At 37.6% G+C, this 25,564-nt stretch overlaps 4 protein-coding genes and 3 non-coding genes across 13 annotated transcripts in view; 3 read left to right on the plus strand and 4 right to left on the minus strand.

Moving 5' to 3' along the window:
• Nucleotides 1-478: 478 nt before the first annotated feature.
• Nucleotides 479-11,486, minus strand: LOC121892316 (glycerol kinase-like). 2 transcript variants are annotated; one of them, XM_042405304.1, is made up of 21 exons: nucleotides 11,199-11,486; nucleotides 9,463-9,536; nucleotides 9,231-9,337; nucleotides 9,012-9,089; nucleotides 8,748-8,827; nucleotides 7,934-8,071; nucleotides 7,721-7,830; nucleotides 7,556-7,622; nucleotides 7,227-7,244; nucleotides 5,407-5,442; nucleotides 5,216-5,283; nucleotides 5,061-5,103; nucleotides 4,874-4,954; nucleotides 4,715-4,793; nucleotides 4,470-4,566; nucleotides 4,297-4,381; nucleotides 4,072-4,192; nucleotides 3,397-3,540; nucleotides 3,184-3,270; nucleotides 2,981-3,067; nucleotides 479-2,551 (listed from the first exon to the last, which is right to left on the minus strand). In XM_042405304.1, the coding sequence occupies exons 1-21, from the start codon at nucleotides 11,289-11,291 to the stop codon at nucleotides 2,541-2,543; spliced, it is 1,704 nt and encodes a 567-aa protein (XP_042261238.1). In that variant the 5' UTR covers nucleotides 11,292-11,486; the 3' UTR covers nucleotides 479-2,540. The 2 variants fall into 2 exon arrangements, with proteins under 2 accessions (XP_042261238.1, XP_042261239.1); XM_042405305.1 differs by lacking the exon at nucleotides 7,227-7,244 and having other exon boundaries at nucleotides 11,199-11,480.
• A 1,454-nt stretch (nucleotides 11,487-12,940) lies between these two features.
• On the minus strand, nucleotides 12,941-13,059 carry LOC121892570. Its single transcript, XR_006094545.1, has one exon. It is a non-coding gene; the product is annotated as a 5S ribosomal RNA (ribosomal RNA).
• A 600-nt stretch (nucleotides 13,060-13,659) lies between these two features.
• LOC121892582 lies at nucleotides 13,660-13,778 on the plus strand. Its single transcript, XR_006094556.1, has one exon. It is a non-coding gene; the product is annotated as a 5S ribosomal RNA (ribosomal RNA).
• A 425-nt stretch (nucleotides 13,779-14,203) lies between these two features.
• trnae-uuc lies at nucleotides 14,204-14,275 on the minus strand. Its single transcript has one exon. It is a non-coding gene; the product is annotated as a tRNA-Glu (tRNA).
• A 335-nt stretch (nucleotides 14,276-14,610) lies between these two features.
• On the plus strand, nucleotides 14,611-17,952 carry wbp4 (WW domain binding protein 4). Of its 2 annotated transcripts, none has more exons than XM_042404402.1 (10): nucleotides 14,611-14,749; nucleotides 14,913-14,985; nucleotides 15,085-15,147; nucleotides 15,622-15,745; nucleotides 15,833-16,009; nucleotides 16,140-16,210; nucleotides 16,318-16,393; nucleotides 16,508-16,728; nucleotides 16,841-17,055; nucleotides 17,151-17,952. In XM_042404402.1, coding segments are annotated over exons 1-10 (1,224 nt in total). In that variant the 5' UTR covers nucleotides 14,611-14,747; the 3' UTR covers nucleotides 17,353-17,952. The 2 variants fall into 2 exon arrangements, with proteins under 2 accessions (XP_042260336.1, XP_042260335.1); XM_042404401.1 differs by having other exon boundaries at nucleotides 14,612-14,749; nucleotides 15,827-16,009.
• Nucleotides 17,953-18,622: 670 nt separating this feature from the next.
• Nucleotides 18,623-21,819, minus strand: mtrf1 (mitochondrial translational release factor 1). Its single transcript, XM_042404400.1, is given in 10 exon segments — nucleotides 18,623-18,836; nucleotides 18,838-18,945; nucleotides 19,202-19,300; nucleotides 19,411-19,547; nucleotides 19,627-19,744; nucleotides 19,823-19,995; nucleotides 20,272-20,379; nucleotides 20,694-20,775; nucleotides 20,868-20,965; nucleotides 21,312-21,819. Coding segments are annotated over 10 exon segments (1,332 nt in total). The 5' UTR covers nucleotides 21,691-21,819; the 3' UTR covers nucleotides 18,623-18,806.
• A 218-nt stretch (nucleotides 21,820-22,037) lies between these two features.
• LOC121891813 (coiled-coil domain-containing protein 122-like) overlaps nucleotides 22,038-25,564 on the plus strand; it is a 45,270-nt gene continuing 41,743 nt past the window's right edge. For 4 of the 5 annotated variants that reach the window (XR_006094169.1, XR_006094168.1, XM_042404410.1 and 1 more), the window contains exons 1-6: nucleotides 22,038-22,160; nucleotides 22,548-22,657; nucleotides 23,676-24,074; nucleotides 24,276-24,392; nucleotides 24,552-24,625; nucleotides 25,005-25,107. Coding sequence is in view for 3 of the 5 variants with exons in the window: in XM_042404410.1 (XP_042260344.1) it covers nucleotides 22,133-22,160; nucleotides 22,548-22,657; nucleotides 23,676-24,074; nucleotides 24,276-24,392; nucleotides 24,552-24,625; nucleotides 25,005-25,101 (825 nt within the window). In the remaining 2 variants the exon portion in view is untranslated. Of the gene's footprint in view, nucleotides 22,161-22,547; nucleotides 22,658-23,675; nucleotides 24,075-24,275; nucleotides 24,393-24,551; nucleotides 24,626-25,004; nucleotides 25,108-25,470; nucleotides 25,562-25,564 lie in introns of those variants that run through there. The other variant, XM_042404409.1, reaches the window with a different exon arrangement.

The following is a 25,564-nucleotide window of genomic DNA, read 5'->3' on the forward strand; positions in this document are numbered from 1 at the left end:
CATCCAATTTTTTAAATTTACACATCTGTCAGAGACTTACTGGTCAAGCCGAACACCCCCACTGGAACATCTGCGAAATGAGTTTGTGAGCTGAGAGAGACAATGGCACGCTATATAGAAGTGTAGGTATTAAATATTTTGCAGTTGGTGGCACAAACCACACCCTTTTTAACAGCTCCTGTCTGTTGTGATTTCCCCTCTAAAGAAAGGCAGGATGTGCTTGGATTTCATCCAAACACTGCATGTTTGTTAAAAGTGTGCCTCTGCTATCTGATCATACAACCAAGGAAATACAGATATTTTTTTAAATGTACTGTTAATCTGTAAAACTTCAAAATAACTTATGTTCACACAGTTTTATATGCGATTACATACAAAAAGATACCCTTTAGTCTCTTTTTCTGTCTTTAAATGTGTTATTTACAATCTTAAAGCATTGTCAGTTTGCACCATAAAAAACCCAACTGCCACAGAAAAGTGAGTTTATTTTTCATGGCATTTATTCTCCCATAAAACCTGTTTCAATACATGAGAGGTAATGACATAAACGCATAAACGTTTCCTCATTTTAAACCTGTTACATTCCCAACGAAACCGTGCCTGCTGCTTGTTCCTCTTCACAAATAAGCCCCAAAGCGTTGAGAACTTAAATAGGATTGTACAAGTATTACATCAGTGATATAATAAGTTTACAGCAACATGCAGAGTCATTAGCAAAAGGGTTATTGTTGCATTTTTTTCATGGTTCAATATGTAATACAGTTTGCTTTCAATCATTGTAAGTCTGTTTCTCAGATTTGACATGTTTTAGTGTAAAACACTTCCTCTCTTTTCCCATCTATTTAATGCATTCATAAATATTCATTTGTAATTTGTGTTTACACCCCAAGAGAGCACTTTGAGTAATTTCAGTAATTTCATACCTTAAACAAACTGTATAGTTTAATAAATAACTGCATGACTATACAGAGCAAACACTAAACCATCTTTTAAACAAAATATCCATTCCTCCTCCTTCATCAAGCGTTGAATAGAAACGCTTGCTTTATTTTCACTTTCAGATCCACACAGAAGATAAGCATGACAAATGTTGGGCAATAAAATAAATACTGATACACATTTACTCGCTTCTACTTCCTCGACAGTTTATCAAGTGGAACCACTTTAAGAATTAGTTTATGTTCCTGTGGGTTTGCGGAGCTGCTTTTAAATTTAGTATTTATTTAAATAATTTACTCACATAAAATTACTCTTTAATTTCAGTAAAATACAGCTGCATCAGCAAGGGTGTGTATGAGATGTTTGCATTTGAGGGTTTTGCATAATTTGCATTTTTTAAGTATTTCAGATTGATAAAGGAATAACAGCAGCTGTAAGAAAATAATGGAGACATGTTATTTTCCCTGATAAATTATTAATAATAATAATACTATTACATCAACTTGTGACTAGAGGAACAATATTCACAGTTCTGTGGAAGCTAACAGTGTTCGCAACCCTATAAAGCCAAACAGCAAAGAATGTTTAAACATTAAAATTACATATTAACCATGATAGTCCTTAAAACCCCTCAGAACATTTTGGTCTACATAATGAATTAGTTATTGACTAGCTGCTTCAGATTTCATCTTTTAATGACACTCTTGGTTTTCTGGTTTCTAGTTTTGGGAGAATTTTTAATGTTTTTTAATGTCAAATTCACATAAATAGGTGCCTGTTTGTTCCTGGAATATCTTTTATAGCATATGAAATTAAAAATTGTCATTGCCCTTCATTGCATGTTTGCACATTTAACACATATTTTCACTGATTCAAGTATATAGAAGAACGTCACTTTTTGCCAAAAAGCAATCTTGACAGTTCAGTGTCTCTCTTCCCTATCATCCTACATTTTTATTCCACTGCAAAATAACTTTCTGTGTATTAATCCCAACTGTTAGAAAATATATATAGGCTCTTGTTAGTACACAGCTCCCACGAGACAAAACAAAAAAAATATATAAAGTGCTCTAAAAAGTTCTCTGTAGCTCATAGTGGCGAGTCTCAAACAACAAAACATCACAGGATGACTGTTAAAGACCGTTGAAAGGTAACAGTGAAGTGTAAAACAACGAGTAATGCAAATTAGCGTACTTCACATAACACAGCTGTGGAAAGATTACAATAATCGGCTCTACCATCAGCAAAGTTTCTACATAAATAAGCTCAGAATTCATAGTATTTCAACACTGTACAAAAAGAAAAACTACATGCACACTCCTGCTGTAATTCATGTCTAATGTACCAATGTGTTCTTGTCTGTCACAGACAAAAAAAAAAGAAAATAATAAAGAAAAAGTTCATCAGTTCAAACTTGACTTCGTCAAGATCTTCCATTCAGCAGTAAGATTCAGCAGGAGCGACTGAAACGTCTTTCCTCTGGAATGCCTTTTGGAAAAAAAAGAAAAAAAAAAAAGAGTGCAACCAAGAGTACAAAGTGGTGGTCCAGCACGAAGAGCTTCCACTGTCCTCTTCACTTTAATGCCTCCAGGAGTCGGAGCCTAGTCATGACCTGATGGACGGTGATGGAGAAACACATTTAAGGTGAGCACAGGTCGATGCTACATTTTAATGAAAAATGCTTTGCTTACATCATTGATACCAGAGAGCTGGTATGTTTATCTTCCAGCGGGTTCAGTGACAAGTCAAATACTTGTCATTCTATCATGATGTTTTTAAGATGGCTTGTTAGCAAAATAGTTGAAAGTTGATGTTATCGTGTCATGTGAAACATTCCTGTTAAAGTAGATTATCTAAACATCGTCCTGTAGCCTGTCAGAAGCTTCTTTACTTTCCATAAATAATAAAAGATAATTTCAAACTTAGCTTGCATGTAATTAGCTTGTTATTGCCTGATTACACCCTAAAAGAAAAAGGTTAAAATGTTTACTAAGTAATCTTTATGTCAAACAGGATATTTTGCCGTCAAGCAGACACTGACCTGCAATGTATTTCGCTCCAATTAACATCAACATGCTGCCCATGATGTAAAAGCCCAGTGGGACGCTGCTGAAGATACTAGTTTCACCTGATGGTCATCCATTAACACACACACAGAAAGACAGAAACAACTGTATAAAAAGTCAGAATTCAGAAAAACTAACTAACTATCCAACTATCTCACAAAAATCAAACTCTGCCTACCGTTTCCATTACAAACAGGCTCCGTCGTCTCCCAGTTCATGGACTTCTGAACTGCTTTCTTCCATCGTGCGTACCGAAACTCACTCTCTGCCAGACACATACAGACAAACACCTTTAGTTTTAATCAGCAGAAGAAAAAAAAAAAAAAAGGAGCAAACACACAGCTCTCATCTCGCCTGCAGCGTAAAGAGTGACAGCTGCAGCTCACTGCACCTTCAGGGTTGATCTGAGGCTCGAACTTCTCCGAAGTGACTTCGCTCAGGTCCTCTGGGCTCAGACTCCACACGCTCACCCCCTCTGCTGCTCCAGCTGCCATCGCTGCTCCGAGAGCGGTGGTCTCGGGCATGGACGGCTTCACTAAAAATCAACATCATTTACAACAACAGGCCCAATAACCATTAGTCATAACAGCAGTTTTTTATCTGCTTTTTGGAGACAGTCTGGACTTTTCTCTTTTCAATTTTCATTAACCCATAATTTTCAACAGGCATGAGCAATACTGAATATTTTCAAGAGTTATTGTGAATAATTTTTTCAACACATGACCAGCAGAAGGCAGTATTTCCCCAAAATAACATTTAGATAAAGACTGCTAAGTTTCTTAACATTCTTAGGTATGCATGTATATTATTAATGTAACATAAAAATATTGAGTCGTATGAATGCATGGAAAATATTGTCTCTACTTCTAAATATGCAACATTTTGTGTGCTTTTTTTAAACAGGGCATTATGGTGCAGTTGCGGATGAAGAACCTGTTTGATCAGTTCATGCTGAGTTTATTTTAGCATGTTGCTTTATTATTAGTTTAGCAGTAGAGTGTGACACTGATCCCTATAGGCACACAATTCATAAAAAAAAGTGTTTATATGTGAATGACAATCTTACCAACAGGGATACAGAGTATGTCAGCCTGCAGCTGCATCAGCAACCTGTTGGACGTCATTCCTCCGTCCACCTGGAGCTGAGTTAGTGGGATGCCGCTGTCCTGATTCATGGCGTCGAGTATCTGTATCCAAACGAATATCCTAAATATTACAAAAGATACCTGCATCCTATTAAAATCTAGATTTTTAAAAGAAGTGTTTTTGCACAGCAGTGCAGAGATCTCACCTCTCGTGTCTGGAAACAGACGGCTTCCAGTGCAGCGAATGCCAGGTGACTCTTATTAGTAAACTGAGTTAACCCGCAAATAATCCTGTGACACAAAGACGAGTTGAGAGATTTAGTGAATGATAGAGTATGAACACTAAAACATGTTTATTGTACTACAGAGTAGCTCTTACCCTCTTGCACTGGGCTCCCAGTAAGGCGCGTAAAGACCCGAAAATGCAGGGACAAAATAACAACCGTAGGATGTGCCGACAGATGCTGCCAACTTCTCTGCACAGGAAAAGAATCAAAAAAATGGAAATAAAAAAAAGAAACAAAGTAAATTACATCACTTAATCACAGAGTAACTAATGGACAAGAGTAAACAAAGAATCAGTGGAAGCGACGTCTTAACATCTCAAAGACCAGCAGGACATACCGAGTTCTTCAGAAGTTCCGATTATCCCGAGATTGTCCTGCAGCCAACGAACCACAGCTCCTGCAATGGCCACCGAGCCCTAGTAATGAAAGGATGGAAGAAATTCATGTTTTGGGAAAGGAAATATTAGTGTCAATTTATATTTTCAAGATACTGTACCTCCAGTGCGTAGCAGGCAGGTTTGTCTCGACCTAGTTTGTACGCCACAGTGGTCAGAAGACCGTGGTCAGACATTACAGGCTGCAACGTAGCAGAAACAAGAAAAACACACAACATCAATAATGCAATTTTGGAAGGATGTGACCATTTAAAAAGCTAATCTGAACACTTTATGCACTTAATGTACCTTGGCTCCAGTGTTTCGCAGTAGAAAACATCCAGTTCCATACCTGAAACATAAAATAAATTCAACTTTTTGGTTGAATTTCTAACAAAGGAGACGCCATACATCTGAACAACATGATCACAACCCAAATCTTCAAAACACACAAAACCACTTACGTGTTTTTAGCTTGCCCGTCCTGAAAACACATCTGTCCAACAAGTGCTGCTGACTGATCCCCAAGACACTGGATTTAAAGAACACATACATTTATCAGACGGTGCCTCTGCCAGTTCATCAAAACTTCAAACAGTCAGTACATGTCAGGAGACAATGTTCTCAAAGTAAAAAATAAAAAAGATAAACTCACCCCTGAAATGGGGATACCTGACAGGGCTCCTGATTTCTGTCAAAAGAAAAGATGCCAAGTTGTTTAATAAGTGGACTGTGCACTTTATTTTTTGTATAAATCACATTTAAAAAAACATTTTCAGTGTGTTTTCTTCTATAATTTGTTGTATTTTAGGTTTGAAGAGCATGTTGGACTTGTGGAGGAACAATTTAAATGTTTACACCAATTGGATATCAAATCAGGGAAATTAAATCTCTTCCATTAATATTTTATCAGTCCACCTTTATAAAGAAAAATAGGAGGCCAAAAGTTTAAAATGACCGAACTGATTAAAAACTTGAAATTATACACCTGAGTATAATTCAAGCATGAATATTTGTTGTTCAAATATCAAATCGACAGTAATACTTTAACAGAAAATACAATCAGTAATCAATGGAAAACATCTTAATGTTTAACCACGATGAGCAACAACCCTGCCCAGATAACAACGCTTAAAACAAAAAGGGAATTACTCATATTATTTGACTATATGAAGCCAAATAATAAACAACATCATGTTAATTCTAGCACATAATTTATATATAAAGCGTACTGTAACAGTGAAAACACAGTGAGGGAGAACAAGGGCAAGTGTGAACCTGGATAAATCAAAATGTCTTCACTCCTAAGTGAGGCTGCAGGTCTGGTTAGATGTTTAAAGACGAAGAGGTGAAACAGGTTAAATCACACTGTGCCCAAGAGTGAAGAGATTTAAGAGTTTGGATGGGACGTTGCAGAGAAGGGTGGTCTGTCAGGAAAGCTGTGGGCGACCGGCCGAGTAGCATGCCATGACAGAAGCAATGTGGGACAGGGACCACCCAGTACATTTCCAAAAGAGACACTCGGGTTTTATTTAGTATGTGTGTGAGTGTGTGTCTGCTGGGACTGAAATCACTGACAACCAAGCATTAAATCTTGGTGACAAAAACCGAACCACTACAAACGTTTCTTCTTGTTTCTCTGCTGCTTTTCTGGATTGTTAACAAGCCTAATGTTGATGGAAATAGTCAATAATCAAAGACCAAGACAACTGGAAAATAAACCGTGCAAGTCTGTGGGCAAATATTAGAAATCTGTTTAGATCTTCTTGTTTTACAAAGTTGATTATATCCAGAAAAAGCAATTCTAATTGACTGGATGACTTTTTTTTTTTTAAATGAGAAATTGTTCTTGCCACAAAATATGTTGTTTTACCTGCGTGGATCAGCTTAACAGTTCAATTTGGACACTTAATGGTTTCTAAGATGTGATTATTTATAAGAGGAATGTTTTTCAACTGAAATCTTTTTATTAACTGCAGTTGATTAAGATGGAAAAAAGGAAAGACATAACTACTACATCTGTGGTAATAAAATGTTAGATTTCTCCTATTGTCCACATCGAACTGATGTCAATACTTATCTTATTTAGTAATTTGGTAAATTAACTCACATGTTTAAAGCCTTGTGTTGACAATGCATTTCTGAAATGTGAATATTTTAGTGGAAAATATATAAAATACCCAATATATCATCTTAGTCACAAGTTAGTCACAACCACCTCATCTAAGCAAGCATTTGTGTGTTTCTAGATGCCTAAATTCAATAATGGGACATACAGTACATTACTTGAGTGAAAATGACAGCTGGTATGAAAATAAAATCTGACGAGTTTATACTACTTTCCTAAAATCGCTAACTCCTTCATATGGATCTTGGAAATGCACTGTGTGATGGTATATTTGCTTTGGCCACGGAGAAGCAGCACAGATTACTTTGCATGATGAGGAAAAAATAGTGATGGCGAGGATTACTTACCCTGCTAGAACAAATTTTCTACCAGTGAGAGAAGAGAGACAATGGCACACAAAAAAATGCCTAAAAGAATTTCTCAGTCAACCTTCATGCACTTAGAACAATCTGAAAGCACACTAATGAAAAAAAAAACAGCACACAAACAAACAAACAAACATAAAATCCCTCTATTATCTTATTAGTGGCCTGTTGACATCCCACTCTTTCAGCACATCACTAGACACAGAAATTAAATCATTACAAGTTAATAAAATATTTAATATAGTGAAACTGGAAGTGTGGCCTAGACTTGGCTACATACAGTACATGCACAGATTTATGATGATGCTTACCATGAGGCCATATATTTCTGAAGAACTCCTCACTCTGGGCAAGATCTCCATAGGAATACCAAAATATCTAATAAGAAACAAGAGCAGTAGCCGATTTTAACCAATGCTGCTTTACACAAATTTCATCCTTTGTTATGAGTGATATTTTTCAAAAAGCTGTCATACTTGCAAAGTTCTGGGTCCCAGTCCATAGTATGAATGTTAAACAGCATGGTCCTGCTTGCGTTGGTCACATCTGTGCAGTGAACTCCACCGGATTTCCCCCCAGTTAAACACTGTTGAACAGACATTAAAAAAAAGTCAATTTTCACAACGTCAGTCACTTGTATCTCTTCCTACATAAAATATTTTCCATACGACCAGGACAGGAGATCTTACCCATATGAGCCAGGAGTCGACGGTGCCAAACATGGCGCGGTGAGACACGACGGCTTCATGGACCTCGCTCACGTTGTCCATCAGCCAGCGAAGCTTCACCGCACTGAAGTAAGTGCTGATGGGGAGCCCTGTTTTGTGCTGTAAGATGACAATGATATTAACAACTCTGCTTGTGCTGCCAAGAGTAAAGAAAAGTCAGCACTTGTCTTTAAAGGGGACATGCTTTATGTGATTTTCTGATTTTTATGCTGTTATAATGTTGGATGTTAAACATGGTCAAAGCTTGAGGTGAACATATCCCGAGCCACAGGAAGTCTGCTGAGGGGCTGCATTGAGGACTAGTATAAGATAAATATGGAGTTTTTTAACCTGTAAATCATGCAAAGAAATTCCAGTAAAAATAAAAAAATAGAATGTAGACCCAGAAATGTCCGTGATATGTCCCCTTTTAATTGCAAGGTGCTCAAATATCAAACACATAGGAATAAAAAAAGATTAGATAACAGTAATTTTATGACAAAAGCAACTGTCAAGTCAACTATCAGAAACTCTCATATACAAGGACTTTGACTCTGTCTACCATCTAAAATACTGTTAATACTGTTTAGAAACATTTTATGATAGAGTGATGAGGGAGATAGTAGTTTATTTGTCCATCCAACTTGCTGTCGACCCAAAACAAGACAATAAATCCAATGCCAGCACTTGTGGAGCTTCAGAAAGCTCTGAAAGTTACACTCAACCTTCCTGACGATGGAAAACAGACTGAAAGATACATATAGAGTAAAGTGAATGGAACAGATGAGGGTCTCACCTTCAGGTGGTTCTTATTCCTTCCCGGAGTTTTGTTGATCAGACGTTCAACTGTTGATTGAGTCCGCAGGTCCAACCACACTGAAGGAAAATAGAGAGTCAGTTCAATGTTTGTGTTTTTGCTGCCATTTACTTTATTCAATATGAGTTACATTTAAGCTACATTTACACTATTTATACCAGTTAACATGCTAAGTCTGAGCCAGGATGCATGATAATAACGTACAATTAATAAAGCTGACAGTGCACAGAAGTAAAACTTTACCGATTGCGTTGTAGAGGGGCTCTCCTGTCTCTTTGTCCCAAACCAGCGTGGTCTCTCTTTGGTTGGTCACTCCAATAGCTGGAAAGTTTAAAGCAACATTTTCCAAAGATTGTAAATTGTTTACATCTCTGTGATAGTAATTAAACTACTATGGTCACGTACTGCTTTAAGAGAGCAGGTGGTAGTATACAGCCTAGTGTCTGCACAGTGTCTGCATACCTTTAATGTTTGAAATGTCGATGTTGAGCTGGGTGAGTTTTTCACACGTCCGCTCCATGCACTCGTACACTGAGTGCAGAATTTCCTTGGGGTCTTCCTCCACCCATCTGAAAAGCACATTGAAAAACAAGAAATTAACACCTACACATTTCTGAAATTTTCTGTGCAACTTATAGACAGCTCAAATGTTAAAAATAACTTTTAATAGAGGATTTTAAGACTTTTTACTCACCCTTCTTTGGGGAAGCTCTGTTTGATTTCCACCTGATGATGGCTGAGGAGCTCTGCTGTTTTTGAATTAAAAACCTTCAAAAAAAAAAAAAACAGAAGAGAAAGAGGGAATATAGCATCAGTCGACTGCAGATTGCTTTAATCTTCATTCATCCAGGGGAAAGCTGACTGAGCGTGAGGTTAATCTAACCCTGCTCAAGGCCTCCTCGTGGTCTAATTCACTTCCATTAGTTGGATCATCCCAGTTGGCGTGTAATCGTATGATTCGTGTCACCAGGAAGAACAGACACACCTTCAATAATTAGAGCCACTGAGGCGAAAAATTAGATCTGAAATTGCAAGTTGAAAAGAGACTGAAAAGAGGGATGAAAATCCTTCATTATCTACTTTAATAGTTCATTTATGTTATACTTTAATTTAAATGTTCAACTTTAAAATTGCAGTGCAGCAGTGTTTTCACTCTACAGTATTGCAGGGCTTTTTATTCTCACCCTTTGCCCGACAGCAATGCTGTTACTCTGCACGGCCAGTATCACCTTTTCATGGTTCCATTATCACAGCCAAAAATACATCTGCACATGTTGCATTTGCCAAAATTAGCTGCGACAAACTGTAGATGTAGAAGTTGTAGTTTGTGCTAAAACATTAAGTTGACTGCATTAAATTAATATTCATTGACAAACTATGTTGTGAATCTACAGTACTGCATACAATTTTGATCCAAAGGTTACGACTGTTTGACTCATGCCAATAAAACTGTTGGCTGTGAACTGTCAGCACACAAGAAATAAAAAAACATCTGTTCTTTCTACTCAACCAGTTAGAAAGCAAAAACAAAAGAGGCGGAGCATTCCATGCTTCTTAAAAAAATTGTAAACCCCATATTTCAATAAAAGTAGGTCATTCGTTAATCAATTTCTAAAATGCTGGTCCTGCATCAACTTGAATAACAGCCTTTTTTTTTTTAACATTCACTGTCTGCAGATTAGCTTCTGACTTTAAATAGAAGCCAGAATCTAAACTGTTTGATGCAAGACAGAAAAGGATACAAAAACAAATATTAAATTTTTTTTTTTAAAAAAGTATACTTTAAGATATTTCCTGAGCTAAACCTATCTTTTATTATTTCACTACTTGCTACAGCTGTTGTTGCCACTACACTTGCTTACTTACGTTGGGATGTTGGGATATACAGTAATTACTGTTAAGTTGTTTGATCCTCCTTTTTTCCTTTTTTTTTTTTTTAAAGAAGTAACTATTTTAAGGGATCACAACTAACAATAAAGAGTACTAAATTTAAAAAAAATCTGGTGCCATCTATTATCTTTGAGATAAATTATTGTATTTGAGGTTAATCAATGATATTTTCATGTCGTGTGGAAATAAACACTGAGCTGCTGCCTTCAAGTGCTGTAGGAAATAACAATATCTATTTTGAATGATTCAGCAGCAAAGAGGCTAACAGTGACAGCTTGAACGTATATAATAATGTAATATATTTCAATAATAACAGTCAATATGAGGACATAATGCGACGTGCTTCCTCTTGGAAGCTTTAAATGAGCACTTGTGGGGAGTTAATCATTAATTTACAGCATTTCTTAACAATAACGGCTATTTTAGTCACGTGAAACGCTAACAATGCGTCCGTTATGGTTGCAAAACGCTCAATAATGAAGACAGGAGCTGGAAAATGAACCCAAGGACGCCGCCTGCTTTCATTCGTTTATGTCTTACCAGAAACCGGGTGGAGCTCGTTCCCTGGTCGATGGCAGCAACCAGCGGCCCCAGCATTATCCGGTGTGAGGACGCGGCCATGGTGCCGTTCATGGGCAGCCCCGCAGCTTCGGCACCGGACTGGGAACTGGACAGGAAACCGATTAACAACCACCGGTAAAGCGGATCAATGAGCTCAAGCCTCACGAAAGACAGGCGTTCAGTCAGTCGCACCCATCATGCGTAAACTGTCGTCTTGGCGCTCAGTGATGACGCACAACGGTACCGTCCGGGCTAATTTCTTTCTAGGATGGCGAAGTCATGACCTGCCCTGCTATGCCTACCATGCGGATCATGACTTCGCCATCCTAGGAATTTTTTTTTGGCGTAGTGTCCTTTGATAACCCTAGATTTATGAAAGATCTCGCGAGAATGATTGTTTTAACCCAAACCACGATCTCTCCCTAACCTTAACCCATTGACCTGATTGTGTATAATAATGATAATAATAATAATCATCATCATCATCATCATCATCATCATAAACTTTATGTACAGTCAGTGCCCTAACCAAGTGTTTTTTGTGCCTAAACCTATATTGCCTCTTCCACAAAAGAGACACACAATCGTTTCAAAATTCTGATACTCATAATAATCTGGTGCTGATGTGCCAGCAGAATAAGTATTTCATTATTTGTGTTATATTTAATATTTTTCTTTATATTTTTATTTTTTATTCTTTATATTTTTCTCGCAATAACAGTTTACTCTCATAAAATTACGACTTTTTTGTCGAAATCTTAGATTTTTTTCCTCTCAGTGTGGTCCTAATACTCCCTCATTGTCATCAGATTAGAGAAGGGATAGCTTCATTGGTGATTTAAATATCCAATTGCAATTGTTCTGGTCTTCTATTTATTGTGACTTGAATTGGAAAAAGGCAGATGTTGAATATCAGATAAATATTGTATTTACAATAACATTTTTAAAAATTAATACAATATATCATGTAACGTTCGTTCTGCAAAGTTTTAAACTGAATATTAATTATTCATGTGATTTCTATGGACATTTTTTTCCATTGTATGCATTCCAAAATATTTTTGAATTGATATGCAAAACAAATTCTATCTAGAAAAACAGGCCAAATTGTCATGCTTTATAGTAGTGATATTTTAATTAATCTTGAAAATAGTTCAATGAACAAGAGTGTTAGTTTTTAAATCCAACTATTTATATTTTTTGGCAAAGTCCATATACATAAAATGAAATGGACCAATAAAAAGCTAACTTTACCCTTAGTCTATTGATATTGAGTCAAGCTGTAAAATAAACAATGTTTGAAACATATAAAATTATTGACTGATGTTACTTGATTATCAACCTGTACCCCTTTGTTACTTTTATTTATTTTCCTATGTATTATTTTGCTTTTATTGAATATAAAAAGCTTCCTTTTTTATTTTATTTTAACATAATTGAATTTCCTGGCACTTCGTTTCCTCTGTTTGTTCTTTGTATTTGTTTATATATTACTGTTCTTTGAATTTGATTTCTATTAGATATTGTAGTTTTTCTACTGTATTTCCAGGAAAATACAAATAATTCAGAGCTGTAACTACATTTGGGAGTTTAGAAAATTGCCATCTTACACCTTTTTATTTCATTCCTCCCACACAAATTAATGTGCGTCAGTTATTGAGGCACCATCTCCCATTTAAAATGCAGCAGCGCCCTCTGCAGTTTGCAAAGAGAAGTGAAAAAGCTTACAGCACCTGGTATTCCCAGGCGGTCTCCCATCCAAGTACTAACCAGGCCCGACCCTGCTTAGCTTCCGAGATCAGACGAGATCGGGCGTGTTCAGGGTGGTATGGCCGTAAGCGAAGGACACAGTGACAAACAGACCTTTTATAGATGTCGATCATCAACATCATGAACATCTGTGTGGGTTTATGTAGATGAAGATATCGTTTTGGCGTTTGACGTCTTACAAAAAGCAGTGTGTAATCGGGGTCACATTTCAGATGGCATTAATGAAGTTCAAAATTATCTCAATTTGTTTGATTTTGTGTCATTTTTATATCAGTATTTAACGGTGGCACAATTTACACCTAGAGTGCTCATTTTACCCCTAACTTGGGGCAAATTGTGCCATGGGAGTAATTTTTTTTGATGGGTCATTGTTCTAAAACCATAATAATTAGACAACTTGTTTTAATTCCCATGGGCACACAACAACCTCAGGTATATATAGTAACTATTATTCGAAACAAATACACTTTTTTTTGCAGTAAAATCATCAAATGCAAAAAGTTCCCCTACAGTTGTACAGCCACAGCTGTTACAGGCTCATTTTGTCTTGTAGTAAGATGTGTTTTATCTAGACAATCTACAGGCTACATATACAATCAGCACACATATAAACAGAAGAATAAATGACATTACATCATATATAAATAGTGTGTGTGTGACTGCTTCTCTCGCTTACGGCCATACCACCCTGAACACGCCCGATCTCGTCTGATCTCGGAAGCTAAGCAGGGTCGGGCCTGGTTAGTACTTGGATGGGAGACCGCCTGGGAATACCAGGTGCTGTAAGCTTTTGCACTTGCACTTTGCACTTTTTGTAAAATACAGAGGACGCTGTTGCTTCTTTAATGGAGACAGGACTTTGATATACAGAGCAAAAGGAAGGTAAGACAAGTAAAAACCATACAGTCCATGGTAAAACACTGTATAAAAACAAACACACTGTAGTAGTGTGCGTGCAGTCATTTAAGCTAGCAAAGTCTGCCATATTGCCATATTGGACATGAATATCTCTCACTTTTTTCACAACACAATCTTGAATAGAAATATGTTAATATGTAATTAAGATGTTTTTTTCCATTGCCTTTGTCTGCATGGGGGTACAGACGGTTGACTTTGCCTAACATAGGTACCTTAAACGTTTTTTTGCCAGTATGAGTCTTATTTATTTGTTGAGGGATCAATAGCTCTTATGTTGTGATGCAAAAAAGGGGTAGTTCCCATACCGGGAGTCGAACCCGGGCCGCCTGGGTGAAAACCAGGAATCCTAACCGCTAGACCATATGGGAAGCTGTCCAATGGCCATCTTCGTGGTTATATAATATAAATATATTTTTTTTATGTGTGTTAATAATTATCACTATAGAAATTAAATTAATTAAATTAATTGCTTTATATAATGCTATTCTGACCAAATATCTCGTGAGGTAGCACACAATATTTAATGTATCGTTAAGATACATACAAACAACGGCTTGCGCCAGTGACAAGGGACATTACAAAATAATGAGGCCAATTTCCACTGCAATGTCTTTGTTGGTCTGCAAGTAAAGTTGTATGTACTTACATCAAATTAAAAAAATAATAGTATTAGTAGTTTTTATAGTAGTATAAATAGTATTTCTTCTTTTTTTGAAAGCCGACGGCCGATGTCGTCATCACAAATGGACAGTGTTGTCATTCTTGAAATGTAGGAAGCGGTTGTCTTTTTATTTCTTTCGTTTTATATTCTTCGCTGCCTTTTAACCACCAAGACCTAAAATGTAAGTAAGGAGACACATTCATTATATTTTGTCTGTAATGTTAGGTGATTTATTCAGCTCAGGGCAGGAATTCAGTTAGCAGTTAGCCACATTAGCTGTCCCAAGCTAAGGGTTGTTTAACTCATTTGTTATGATTGCTAACAATAGTTGTCTGCCTTTTCAGGGCTGACTACTGGAAGTCACAACCGAGGAAATTCTGCCAGTACTGCAAGTGTTGGATCGCCGACAATAAGCCTGTGAGTTGGCCAAAAACGTGCAGTAGTTGTAGTACATGTTGCTAAGGACAGTCTCCATGTGATGCTAATATATTTCCTCATGTTTGTTTTCATCTGCAGAGTATCGAGTTCCATGAAAGAGGGAAGAATCACAAAGAAAATGTTGCTGCCAAAATTACTGAGGTATTAACATTTTTAAAAATATATTTTCCTTGTGTTTAAGTAATGATTGAATCAATCCACATAGCAGGAGTGAAATGGTGTCAAGTTCTAATGTAATAATTGATATGATCTCCAGAAATAAATAGAACCAAAAGAAAATATTTCACTGAAATTCAACCATGAGTCACTTGAATTGAAATTCACATTTTGCATGAATCCTGCACATGTATATCCTCAGTCTGCTTGCTCACTTACAAACATGGATTGACATTTGGTACAATAATACACACATTACACACACACTATATTCATCCGTGGTGGTTCTCAGTTACATGGGCATGAATATAAACAGCCAAGAAAAACTTGCGTGTCTTGGCACCGTCGTCAGGACTGGCAGGAGAGATAAGGTCCAAACATGACGGTGTGACTCTAAAGCCGTCTTCTTATTGGCCACAAGCAGCTGCCACTCATCTCATCCTATCTGTCTCTCTGCAGATTAAAAAGAAGAGTATTGAAAAGGCGAAGCAGGAGGAACGTATGTCTAAAGAGTTTGCAGCGATGGAGGAGGCTGCGCTGAAGGCATATCAGGAGGATCTGAAGAGGATGGAAATGGAGTCAGGTAATATTGTGACATTTTAACCAAAACAGGAGGAACCTTTGCTCTTTGATTACACTTTGATTAAATGTTTTTGTGTGTTAGGATCAGGTTCACAAGCTCAAACGACAGAACAACCACAACATCAGGCACAACCGCAGACCAAAAAACTGCAAAAGAAAAAAGAGAGACCAAGCAAGTCATCCAGACAACAAACAGAAGCACAGGCTTGGGTTGAAGGAATGACAGATGATGGACACACATACTATTACAACACAGAAACTGGAGGTGAGCATGACTTGAAAACACAATATTCAATCAAAACGTGCCATATTCCTAAAATATATCCATACTTTTTGGTAAATTAACTCTTGCAAATGTGGTATTATGTTGTGTATGTCTTGTCTGTCTACGACAGACTCTCAGTGGGAAAAACCAGATTGTCTCCAGGGAGACTTTCCAGACTCTGCACAGCCTGAACAAACTGAGGTTATTAATTTTTTGGTTGTCATACATTAAATTAATATAATCTAAAATATATATTATCTTCTGTTAGTTGCTGATAACATTAATCATGACATTGTGTTTCTCTGTAGAGCTCCTTGAGCAGTGCTTGGATGGAAGGCGTCAGTGCTGATGGTCTTATATATTACTACAACACAGAGACAGGAGGTGGAATCACTTTTGCTTAATTACTATTGAATTACTCTTTTTCTGGATTACATTTTATCCTTATTATGGAGTTACCTTCCTGTAATCACAACCTCTGTCCTTCTCACCTCTCAGAGTCCAGCTGGGAGAAGCCAGCAGACTTTCCCTCTTATGAGGAGTCTGGATCCGGCCGTGGATCCAGCAGAGAGGGGGAGAGTCAGGAGGAGCCATTGACCCCTCAGCCGGAGCCACTCTCTGGAGGAGAGGAGAGCTCAGATGGGGCTCAGGCATCTCAGGAGGCTGAAGTCACTGAACAACCCAGCCAGCAGCCTAAAGTCCCAAAGATCAGCTTCAGGGTGAGAGAAGAGTCCTGACAGTGAGGATGTGTCAAGAAGTATAAACTGCTGTGAAAAAAATCATCTTCAGTTTTAAACTCAATTAACCAACTTCTTTGTTTGCTGTTTTCAGAAAAGGAAAGCAGAGGCTGAGCCCTCAGAACAGGAGGGAGAGGATAAGGCTAGCGATGGTAGTCCTAAAGAGGATGCTGAAGAGAACAAAAAAGAGGAAGAGGTCCAAAGCACAACAACTGAGCCTAAAGAGGAAAAAGAGCCACAAGCCAAGAAGCCAAAAGCATATAACCCATATGGGACTTGGGAACAGATCCAGCTGGAGGAGGATCCATAGTAAGTATCCCATCTATAAGTGAGGACGTGAAACTGTTTAAGTGCTAAAACGTTTCTTATCGTTCTTTTTTTTTTCTCCCTTCTTTCCTCTCCAGTGCCAGTGTGGACTTACAGTTGCCCCAGGTGGAGGGAGGCGCAGCCACCACTCAGGCCGAGCTGCCACCAGAGCCCAAACCGAAGTTCAAGGAGCGCATCATCACCTCCCTCGGTGAGGAAGGTGGACCTGCTTCATTCAGGAAAAACAAGACACAGAACGGCAGATCCAGGAGCCTCCGACAGAGAGACAATGATGACTGAACCAAACACATACTGACTTCATGCCAGAGTTCTGCTGAATTATTTACAAAAGTAAATACTCTTCCTAGGGACGTTTTTGACATTTAGATGTACCATTTTGATGTTTGTGTATTAGGATTTTGTTTACCTAAGATGCACAGGTAGCATCTTTGTTTTTTTTTTTTGTTTTTTTTAAATAATTTTTGGACAAATTGGCCTGACAAACCTGAAGACAAAGTAATCAAATCTACTGCTGTTTTTTCTCCTGGAAACCCCAATTTTTTTTTTTTAATCCTTAAAATATGTGGCATTGGAGATAATCAATTTATTTTCCTTTGTACTGAAATCTATCACAATAAAGGTGTGCCAGTTTTATACAGAATAGGTATTAGGTTTACAATATTCAACTAGTCAGCTTCCCGGTGTGTACATTTATCCATATCTATCTATCGTCTATAAAGAGCAATTCAAATAACTTTTTTTATTGTCCATATGTTTTTTTTTTTTTTTTACCAATGTGCACTGGTAAAAGCTAGTAAGGCACCCATGTGGACATGTCATTGCAATGTTTGTCAGTTAAAGTGAATTACTATTATACTTTAATAAAGCAATATCAAAAGAGGTGATTAAAGATGGGAAAATTATCACCATAAATGATGACTGTCAGGGTACTAAAATATATAAAACTAAAAGCTTTTTAACCACAGCTGAATTAAAGATGATCAGACTTTATCTCACAAAGACAGGCACTAGTCAAGAGTGAGGAAAACATTAATTTATAATAAACAGGCCAAATGACTGTAGAAAAATACTAGAGGCCGCCAGTCAGTTGGCACACACATGCAGGGTGTGACATGCTGGTGGGGAGCATGTGTGTATAAACCTGATAGGTGATTTCACCGCACCCTGGTTGGCACAGAAGGATACTTACTGAGTTACACACATGTATATTGATGTCTGTTTACAGTAGAAAGAGCAGCATTTGGCCTGTGGCTCATATCTAATCAGTCCAAAATAATTTAGTAGATTGAGTAGAATTTAGTAATTAAGTAAATACAACTTAAGTAGCTCAATTTGCAAAGAATTTGTCACCTCTGGGATAAAGCAATTTAACAATAAATCCAGGCTGAAGTTCATGAACAATAAGGAGACAAGTGAAGGCATTTAGCCTCTCCTAAAGAGAGGTCATGTGAATAAGTTTAATGTAGGTGATGTCTAAAGGATATTCTGATTTGTCCTCCAGTTTAAAATATATTTATAAAGCTGCTGTGCAAATTAATATGCAACAACATACATAATTTAAGATTTTATTACAAAAATAATGAGTGATACCTGAATTTGTTTCACACTGCATTATTTACAGTTTGTTGCAATATTACATCAACAATATATATCTCAGGCCTAACATGCAGTCGGGCTTCCACCAAATGACGTACTGTATATTCAGTCCACTTGAGAGTAAGTTGCGGTGGGTGTCAGTCCGCAGATTGTCCAGACTGGTCATTTCAGGCTGCTGTTGCTATTCACCACCATCTCCAGAAGAGCCTCCCTCTCTGCGTGTTCGAGTACGTCAGAAATCAGATCATCGAGGGCCTCCCCTCCTCTCATGAACTCCTGAATGTGGATCAAAAACAGATGTGACAACAGATACAAATTTCACACCTCAGGCTGTTCTTGGTGATAAAGAGTTGGAGTAGCAAAACCTGACTAAAAAGGCAATAAAATAAAGCTTCTACCGTCTTTACATCATGTGGGGTGAAACTGTTTGACGAGAAGCTCCCTGAAGTCTGACAGTTTAAAATACAGGAATACAGGTTTAATAGTTTCCTTTGATTTTTCACACAGAGTTTGGGGACTCCTGTGTGCTAACCTTAATATCTCTGGTAACATAGCCAGTCCTGTGGTCTGTGACTCGATCCTGGCTGAAGTTGTAGGTGCGAATCCTCTCTGACTGAGAGCGTGTGCCCACCTGGGTAAGAATGAATAAATAGTTTTTTAAAAAGTCAATAAATCTGTGAATACTTCTTGCATTTTCCATGTAGAAAAACAGGAAAAAACCTTCTATAGAAGGTCACTCACCTGCTGTTTCCGCGCTGTATGCCTCTGCTCAGTCTCTTTACCCATCATGCTCTGGTAAAGCCGGGCCTTCAGTACGCGCATGGCCGTGTCTCTGTTCTGCAGTTGAGAGCGAGTCTGCTGACACTCTGCCCTAATACCTGTCAGGAGGGAAGGAATACAATTAAAACAGAAGCAGAATATGTTTGGAATTTTTAAGAATCTGTTTAAATGTTTTACCTGTGGGAAGATGAACAATGCGCACTGCGCTGTCTGTTGTGTTGACACTTTGGCCCCCAGCACCTCGAGATCTGAACGTGTCAATGCGGAGGTCCTTCGGATCGATGCTGACATCAAACTATGAACACAAACACAACCCATAAAGGACAAGATAAACAGACAGGTGATGAAGAAACAACAGTAGAATAGGGAGTACCTCAATGGGCTCTGGCAGGATAATAACAGTCATGGTTCCAGTGTGGATACGCTGCATCCTGGAGGAAAGGCCCACCTCAGGGATCCTCTGCACCCGGTGTGTCCCTCCTTCATGCTTCAGACGTCTGTACACGTTCTCCCCGACAATTCGTACCGCTGCATGGTGCAAACCACCTGAGGAACACGGTCAAAAACAAAGTTTAAATGTTAATCCTGCAACAACTCTGGACAGCTCAGTGCATTTATGAAGATACAGAAAGTTACAGGAAAAACACTGGCTGATTTTCTCAAGACAGAAACACTGTCAGTAAAGTTCTAATGTCTTCAGAGTATTACAGATTTGAGATTTGGTTGATAAGATTCCAACTTTTGCAACCACTGAAACTAATATAATACATGATAACAGACCTTTTTCTGCATGTGACTGAAAGACAGAGGGAAAAGACGTACCATACTCAGCAGGTGTGTAGTTTAAAACTTCAAAGTCCCAATTCTTGTAAAAAGCAAAACCCTGGTACATGTCAAACATTTCACTGGTGAACTGCTGACAGATGTCCCCTAAAACAACATAAACAGGTATTAGAAAGGATCAGAAAGCTGCTAAATACTGGTGAGCTGTGGCTGTAACTTAGTATGAGTATGTCTACTACTTCAACTTAAATACATTTTCAAACAGTAACAGTGGAAAGCCTGATTTCGGGCTTCACAAAACACGCTAAGCAGGAAATGAACTTCTAATGTCTTTAATTAAGCAGATAATGTAAATGTATTATTTAGTCATTAATCTAAATTAGACATGCAGCAGGTAATCTGTAACAGGAAAGTGGAAAACTATATATTAGACATATAATATTTCAGGAGTTGTTACATACCTCCTGTTGTCCGACCTGAGACAACCTCGAGCAGAACATTACTGGAGTCAAGAAGGTCAGTTGGCACAAGAGCTTTGATTAACTGGAGAGAAAGAATATACACTTAAATACATTAAAACCTGATATTTTGCAACACATTTCTACGCATATTTGACCATCTATGTGTGTTCTTACATCTTTTCTTAAGGCTACAATTCTGCTGGAGATCTGTGCTTCCTCCTCTTTCAGCAGCTGGGTCAATTGTTTGTCTTCGTCTTTGGAACCAGCTGAACCTGCAGTCAAGGGGAGAACAAAACATATTTATTTTCATGTTAATATATCTCAATTATTTAACCATAATCAACAGACAGACTGTGAAAAATCTGCTTATTTACAGCAGCAAATACATGATAACCACTCTGATTTGTGTTAAATAATACAAACTGGATGCATGCTTTGTTTTTGGTTTTAAAGAAACACCCCTATACCTTTCTAATACTGTTTAAGACCTTACATTTTTAATTTCAAGACTTTGTCAGACATTTCAAGGCAATCAATCATTATGTAAGTGTTATCTATTTAGATTTTTTTTTTGACAATTATTACTGACAAAAATACAGAAATAAAAAATATACTCACTGTGCAGAACTGATAGGACTTCCTCGAGGTCTTTCAGAGCTTGTTCAATACTCCGAAACACATTTGCCAATGGCAGCAGCTCTGTGTGCTTCTTAATAAGCACTTTTCTGTCTGACTCGCTGAGGTATGCATGCTGTAACTTTTTGCTGAGGTCTCTGTACTCCTCCATCAGCTGCTGGAGATACCTCTGCACGGACTCATTCTTGTATAAGTCCCCCAAATCACTGTGACAGAAGCGTTTTAATGTCACTTTGCCCCAGTGTTGCACCTCTATAAGGTTTAGACCGGTGTGTCCTGTAAGTGTCCTCCATCCTGCTCCTTTTCTGCTGCTGTAAACTACACGGCTACAGGAAGAGCATAAACGAACCCAACGACGCATTTGACTACATACGAAATGAGTAAAGTCACAATATGTTCACAGGTGTTTTTGTGACAAGTGAAAATATCATTCTCACTGTAGCTCGCAGCATGTAAGAGAAATCGGATGTAGTTCAGCAAACAAGGTCGAGGAGGTCGAAGTGAATTCTGGGAATTGTAGTTGTATGCTCTACGGGCAGTTATTCACCTTGCTGTAGTTGTATGATTTGTTTTACATTTTCAGTAAAATACGACAATATAATACATTATACTATAATATAACCATATCTTAAATTATCTATCTGTATAATAATCTGCACATTTATTTAACTAAGTTATCTATTTAACGCTAGCTTGATATCTAACGTATCTATCTATAAAACTACTGTTAGCATCAAACGTTTTGCCGTTAAGTCAGCGTTAACATTAGCGAACGTTAATTAGCTAATTTAACTGATGTGAAAATGTCAAATTTCAAAGCCAGTGAAGATGGTAAGACTATTTTAACCAGTTTGACATATTTATTTACAGAATTAAACAAATAAAATCAGTATTAAAGTGTTTCAACAGCTGACACTATGAAATAACAACTTATAACTTTATATTTTCGCTAGTTAACCTTATGCTAACAGTTAGCCAGCGATAATTTAACTTATTTAGCATTACTGTCAACGTTTTCTTTTAGTTTAAAATTAATTGCAGCCTTATTATTTGGCGGTTTATTAGCTACAAACCCTAACTTTTTGTTCTGTGTCAAAAGTGTATCGCAGCCTACAATCTATGTAATTTTGAAAATACTGTCAGCAAGACCTAACTGTTAAAAGTCGGATGGTTTAATTAACTGAAACCGTTAATACACTTTTATTAACTGATCCTCAGGAACACGGCAACAGTGTTCATTAACCAAGGCGGTGGAGGATGTCAGCCAACGCGGGTACGCACAAACTGAGGCCCTGAAAGAAAGACAGAAGACACTCAGCTCCCTGAAGGTTCACCTTACACCTCTAATTATACTCAAACTAACATTGCATATTAACTAAATCCACTTATTCTCATCATTATGTGCTCAAAACACTTTCTTGGTGTTTACATAGTAGCTGAGGCAATGATAAAAGTAGTAGTTGTAGAGGTAAAAGTTGTTGACACTACGGTTTTAATGGTACTACAACCATAATAATTTGCCATATTATGTTTGGAGATCTTTACTTCTAATTTAAATCTATTGTTTTGTATTAGCCAGGATACAGCAATAATAATAATAACTTTAATTTGGCCAATATAGCACCTTTTAAAACAGAGTTTACAAAGTGCTTTGATAGACAAAACAAAAGCAGGATGCTCAGAAAGCAATATAACAACAGAAAGACAGCCAGACAGTGAGGCCAAAACAAAACAAAAGCAAGACAAAATAAAGATAAAGTTAAGATGAGAAGACAAAAGACACAAAAAGATAGTAGAGAGAAGACAAAAAGATGACGAAAGATAAAAAGATGGTAAAAAGACAACATCACACAAAAGCAAGTCTATAAAAATGGCCAGAAGGGCCCCAACACAGGAAGGAATCAGGGAAATCCTGGAATAATTCGAAGAAAAAAAAGTACAGGAAAAAGGAAAATAAGTAAAAAGGAATGCAACAACCACAGTACAGCTGGTACACCTGTGTTTCCTTTTATACTATTTGTTGCTGGAACATAAACATGGTTGAAATTAAGGTACATTCTTCAAGTTATAGCCTATAGCCACATTCACATTCACAGCAGTAATAAATTAATCATTTTTATTTGTGATTTACTTACAGAAAATATAGTCTTAAAGTGTGAATCTGGCCTGCAAACACCTAGATTAGGAAGAGGAAGTCCATGGTTAAATTAATATTTCTATAGGTGATCCCTGCAGTAAAGTTGTTAAAAAAAATATTTATATTAGAATTTTCTTTTGCATCCAGTTGATAAGGTTGACCACTGTCCAAAAGAGCTTTTAGGTTTAAACATCTAATGTCTTCTCCAGGTGAGTCTCTCAGATGTTGAGAAGAAAGCTGAGGAGGTAGAGCAGGAGCTGAGATCTAAGGTGAGGGAGCTCCTCATGCTGGAGGGTGAGGTGGAGCACCTGGAACTGCAGACACGAGTCCTGCACGATCGCTGCGCATCCATCAGCGCAGACAACACAGAACTCCAGATTCGTATAAGCGAGGAGGAGGAGAAGGCTTGCACGGCACTGGCAGGGTTCAACACTTATCGAAACAAGATGGAGGGCCACAGAGCAGCGGTTTTGCATGCAGAGAGCCAGACGGAGGCCCACAAAGAGCTGGAGGAGAAGAGAGCGCTGGTCAGGATGTTGACACAGACGAAAGAGGAGCTAAAGGAGGATTTGGAGAATCCAAATGGAAACACAGTGCAGATGGCAAAGGTGTTATATGGTCCTGATTATTGGGTTTTTAAACATAATAAAATATATTTTTATTTTATTTTTGGTCTGTAGGACAAAAAATTACATCTCTTTCTTTCTGTTGTAGAATATCAACTTAACTCCTGCCCTCCTCCATTTGTCTCTCAATTTCTTCCTCAATTCCACCGAGTTCTGCAACATTTTTCTGCATTTTGTCAACAGAGAGAGATTAATGCTCTAAAAGGCGAGATTACAGTGATGAGGAAGAGTGTAGCTGAGAGGAGAGAACAATTGAGAAAAGAGTTTGTGACCCAGAGCCAGATAAAGAAAGACATACAGGTATGGCATACAAAATGTGAAACTAATAACCGCTAATAGATATGTTGAAAATGATACAGCAGAACAGATGAAGCTACAGAATTTCCCTTTTTGGACAATAAAGAACATCTTTCTTTCTTTCTTTCTGAAAACTCAACATTCATGTTTCCACTGTTTAAGATCCAAAACAGGCGCTATGAAGCCATCATCAAGCGCCTCCGCTGCCAACTGAGCAAGGCCCAGGCTGTCCACAGGTAAAAATAAATACAAATACAACACCAGTGATGGTGCAATCTATATTTGTATCGCTATGAAGTGTTTATGAACGCTTAATTTCAATAAATGTTTTGCACAGATGTTAAACCTACATTTATGGAAGACAAGCAAGAAGTAAACTAAGAACTAAAGATCGCAAAATTACATTATTTTTGCTCTACAGTAGCTTTAAAAGACAAAATAGGAGGAAGAGATCTATTTTTTGTTTATAATAATACTCCCTATCACTTTTCATACTGTATATAGTAACTTAGCATTTGTTGTAATATAACAGGAGGCTCTTTGGAGGAAAATTGCTGCAAGGGCAATAATGTCCCGCATATTAAACTCTACTGAAGTACTGTCTGCTTTACACAGGCAAATGTCAGGAGATATCTACCACATGGAGAGACAGATAGCCAAGCTCAAACGGCAGCTGGAGTCATCACAGGACTCAGTGGTGATTATACTGTAGTGTCAGGTATGTCTTATTTAGATTAACATGGTTTATGAAACCCTCTTATTTGGATTGAAATGGTTGTGTTATGAGTAGTTCTCTTTGTGTAAGGAAGAGTTGTTACTGTTACTACAATTGAACAGCTGGGGGCAGCAGTGTCAACAAAATGTCTAACTTTATCTTCTTAACTCCTATCACAAAGCCCTCATCTCCACTGTCTTTGATAACAGATATAAACAACGGTTATCACTCTATTTATTCCTCTTTATGAACAAGTTTTGTTAGAAAAAAATAGAAGAGTATTAACATATTCTTTTTTATCGTATCAAATGATTTCCTTTGATAGCAGCAAAGCATGTACGCACTTTGTGTCACATGTGTTTTAAGACCAGATCAGGGGCAACATCAGCCGTGCGTGGGAAGGGATTTTAGGTCTGGTGGCGATGACACTGATATCAGCTTGTCCTGTCGATGTCCACAA

The sequence above is a fragment of the Thunnus maccoyii genome, chromosome 24 (genome assembly GCF_910596095.1).
Source record: "Thunnus maccoyii chromosome 24, fThuMac1.1, whole genome shotgun sequence".
Taxonomy (NCBI): Eukaryota; Metazoa; Chordata; class Actinopteri; order Scombriformes; family Scombridae; genus Thunnus; species Thunnus maccoyii.

Bases quoted from the DNA above. Each gene is read 5' to 3' on its own strand.
- LOC121892316 (XM_042405304.1), bottom strand. From the start codon at position 11,291: ATGAACGGCACCATGGCCGCGTCCTCACACCGGATAATGCTGGGGCCG. The intron at 4,955-5,060 runs GTACATTAAGTG...GCTACGTTGCAG, and splicing joins TGCGAAACACTGGAGCCAAG to CCTGTAATGTCTGACCACGG. The intron at 3,271-3,396 runs GTGCAGTGAGCT...TGTGTCTGGCAG, and splicing joins GCCTCAGATCAACCCTGAAG to AGAGTGAGTTTCGGTACGCA.
- wbp4 (XM_042404401.1), top strand. The intron at 14,986-15,084 runs GTGAGTTGGCCA...TTTCATCTGCAG, and splicing joins GGATCGCCGACAATAAGCCT to AGTATCGAGTTCCATGAAAG. The intron at 15,746-15,826 runs GTAATATTGTGA...TTTGTGTGTTAG, and splicing joins GAGGATGGAAATGGAGTCAG to GATCAGGTTCACAAGCTCAA.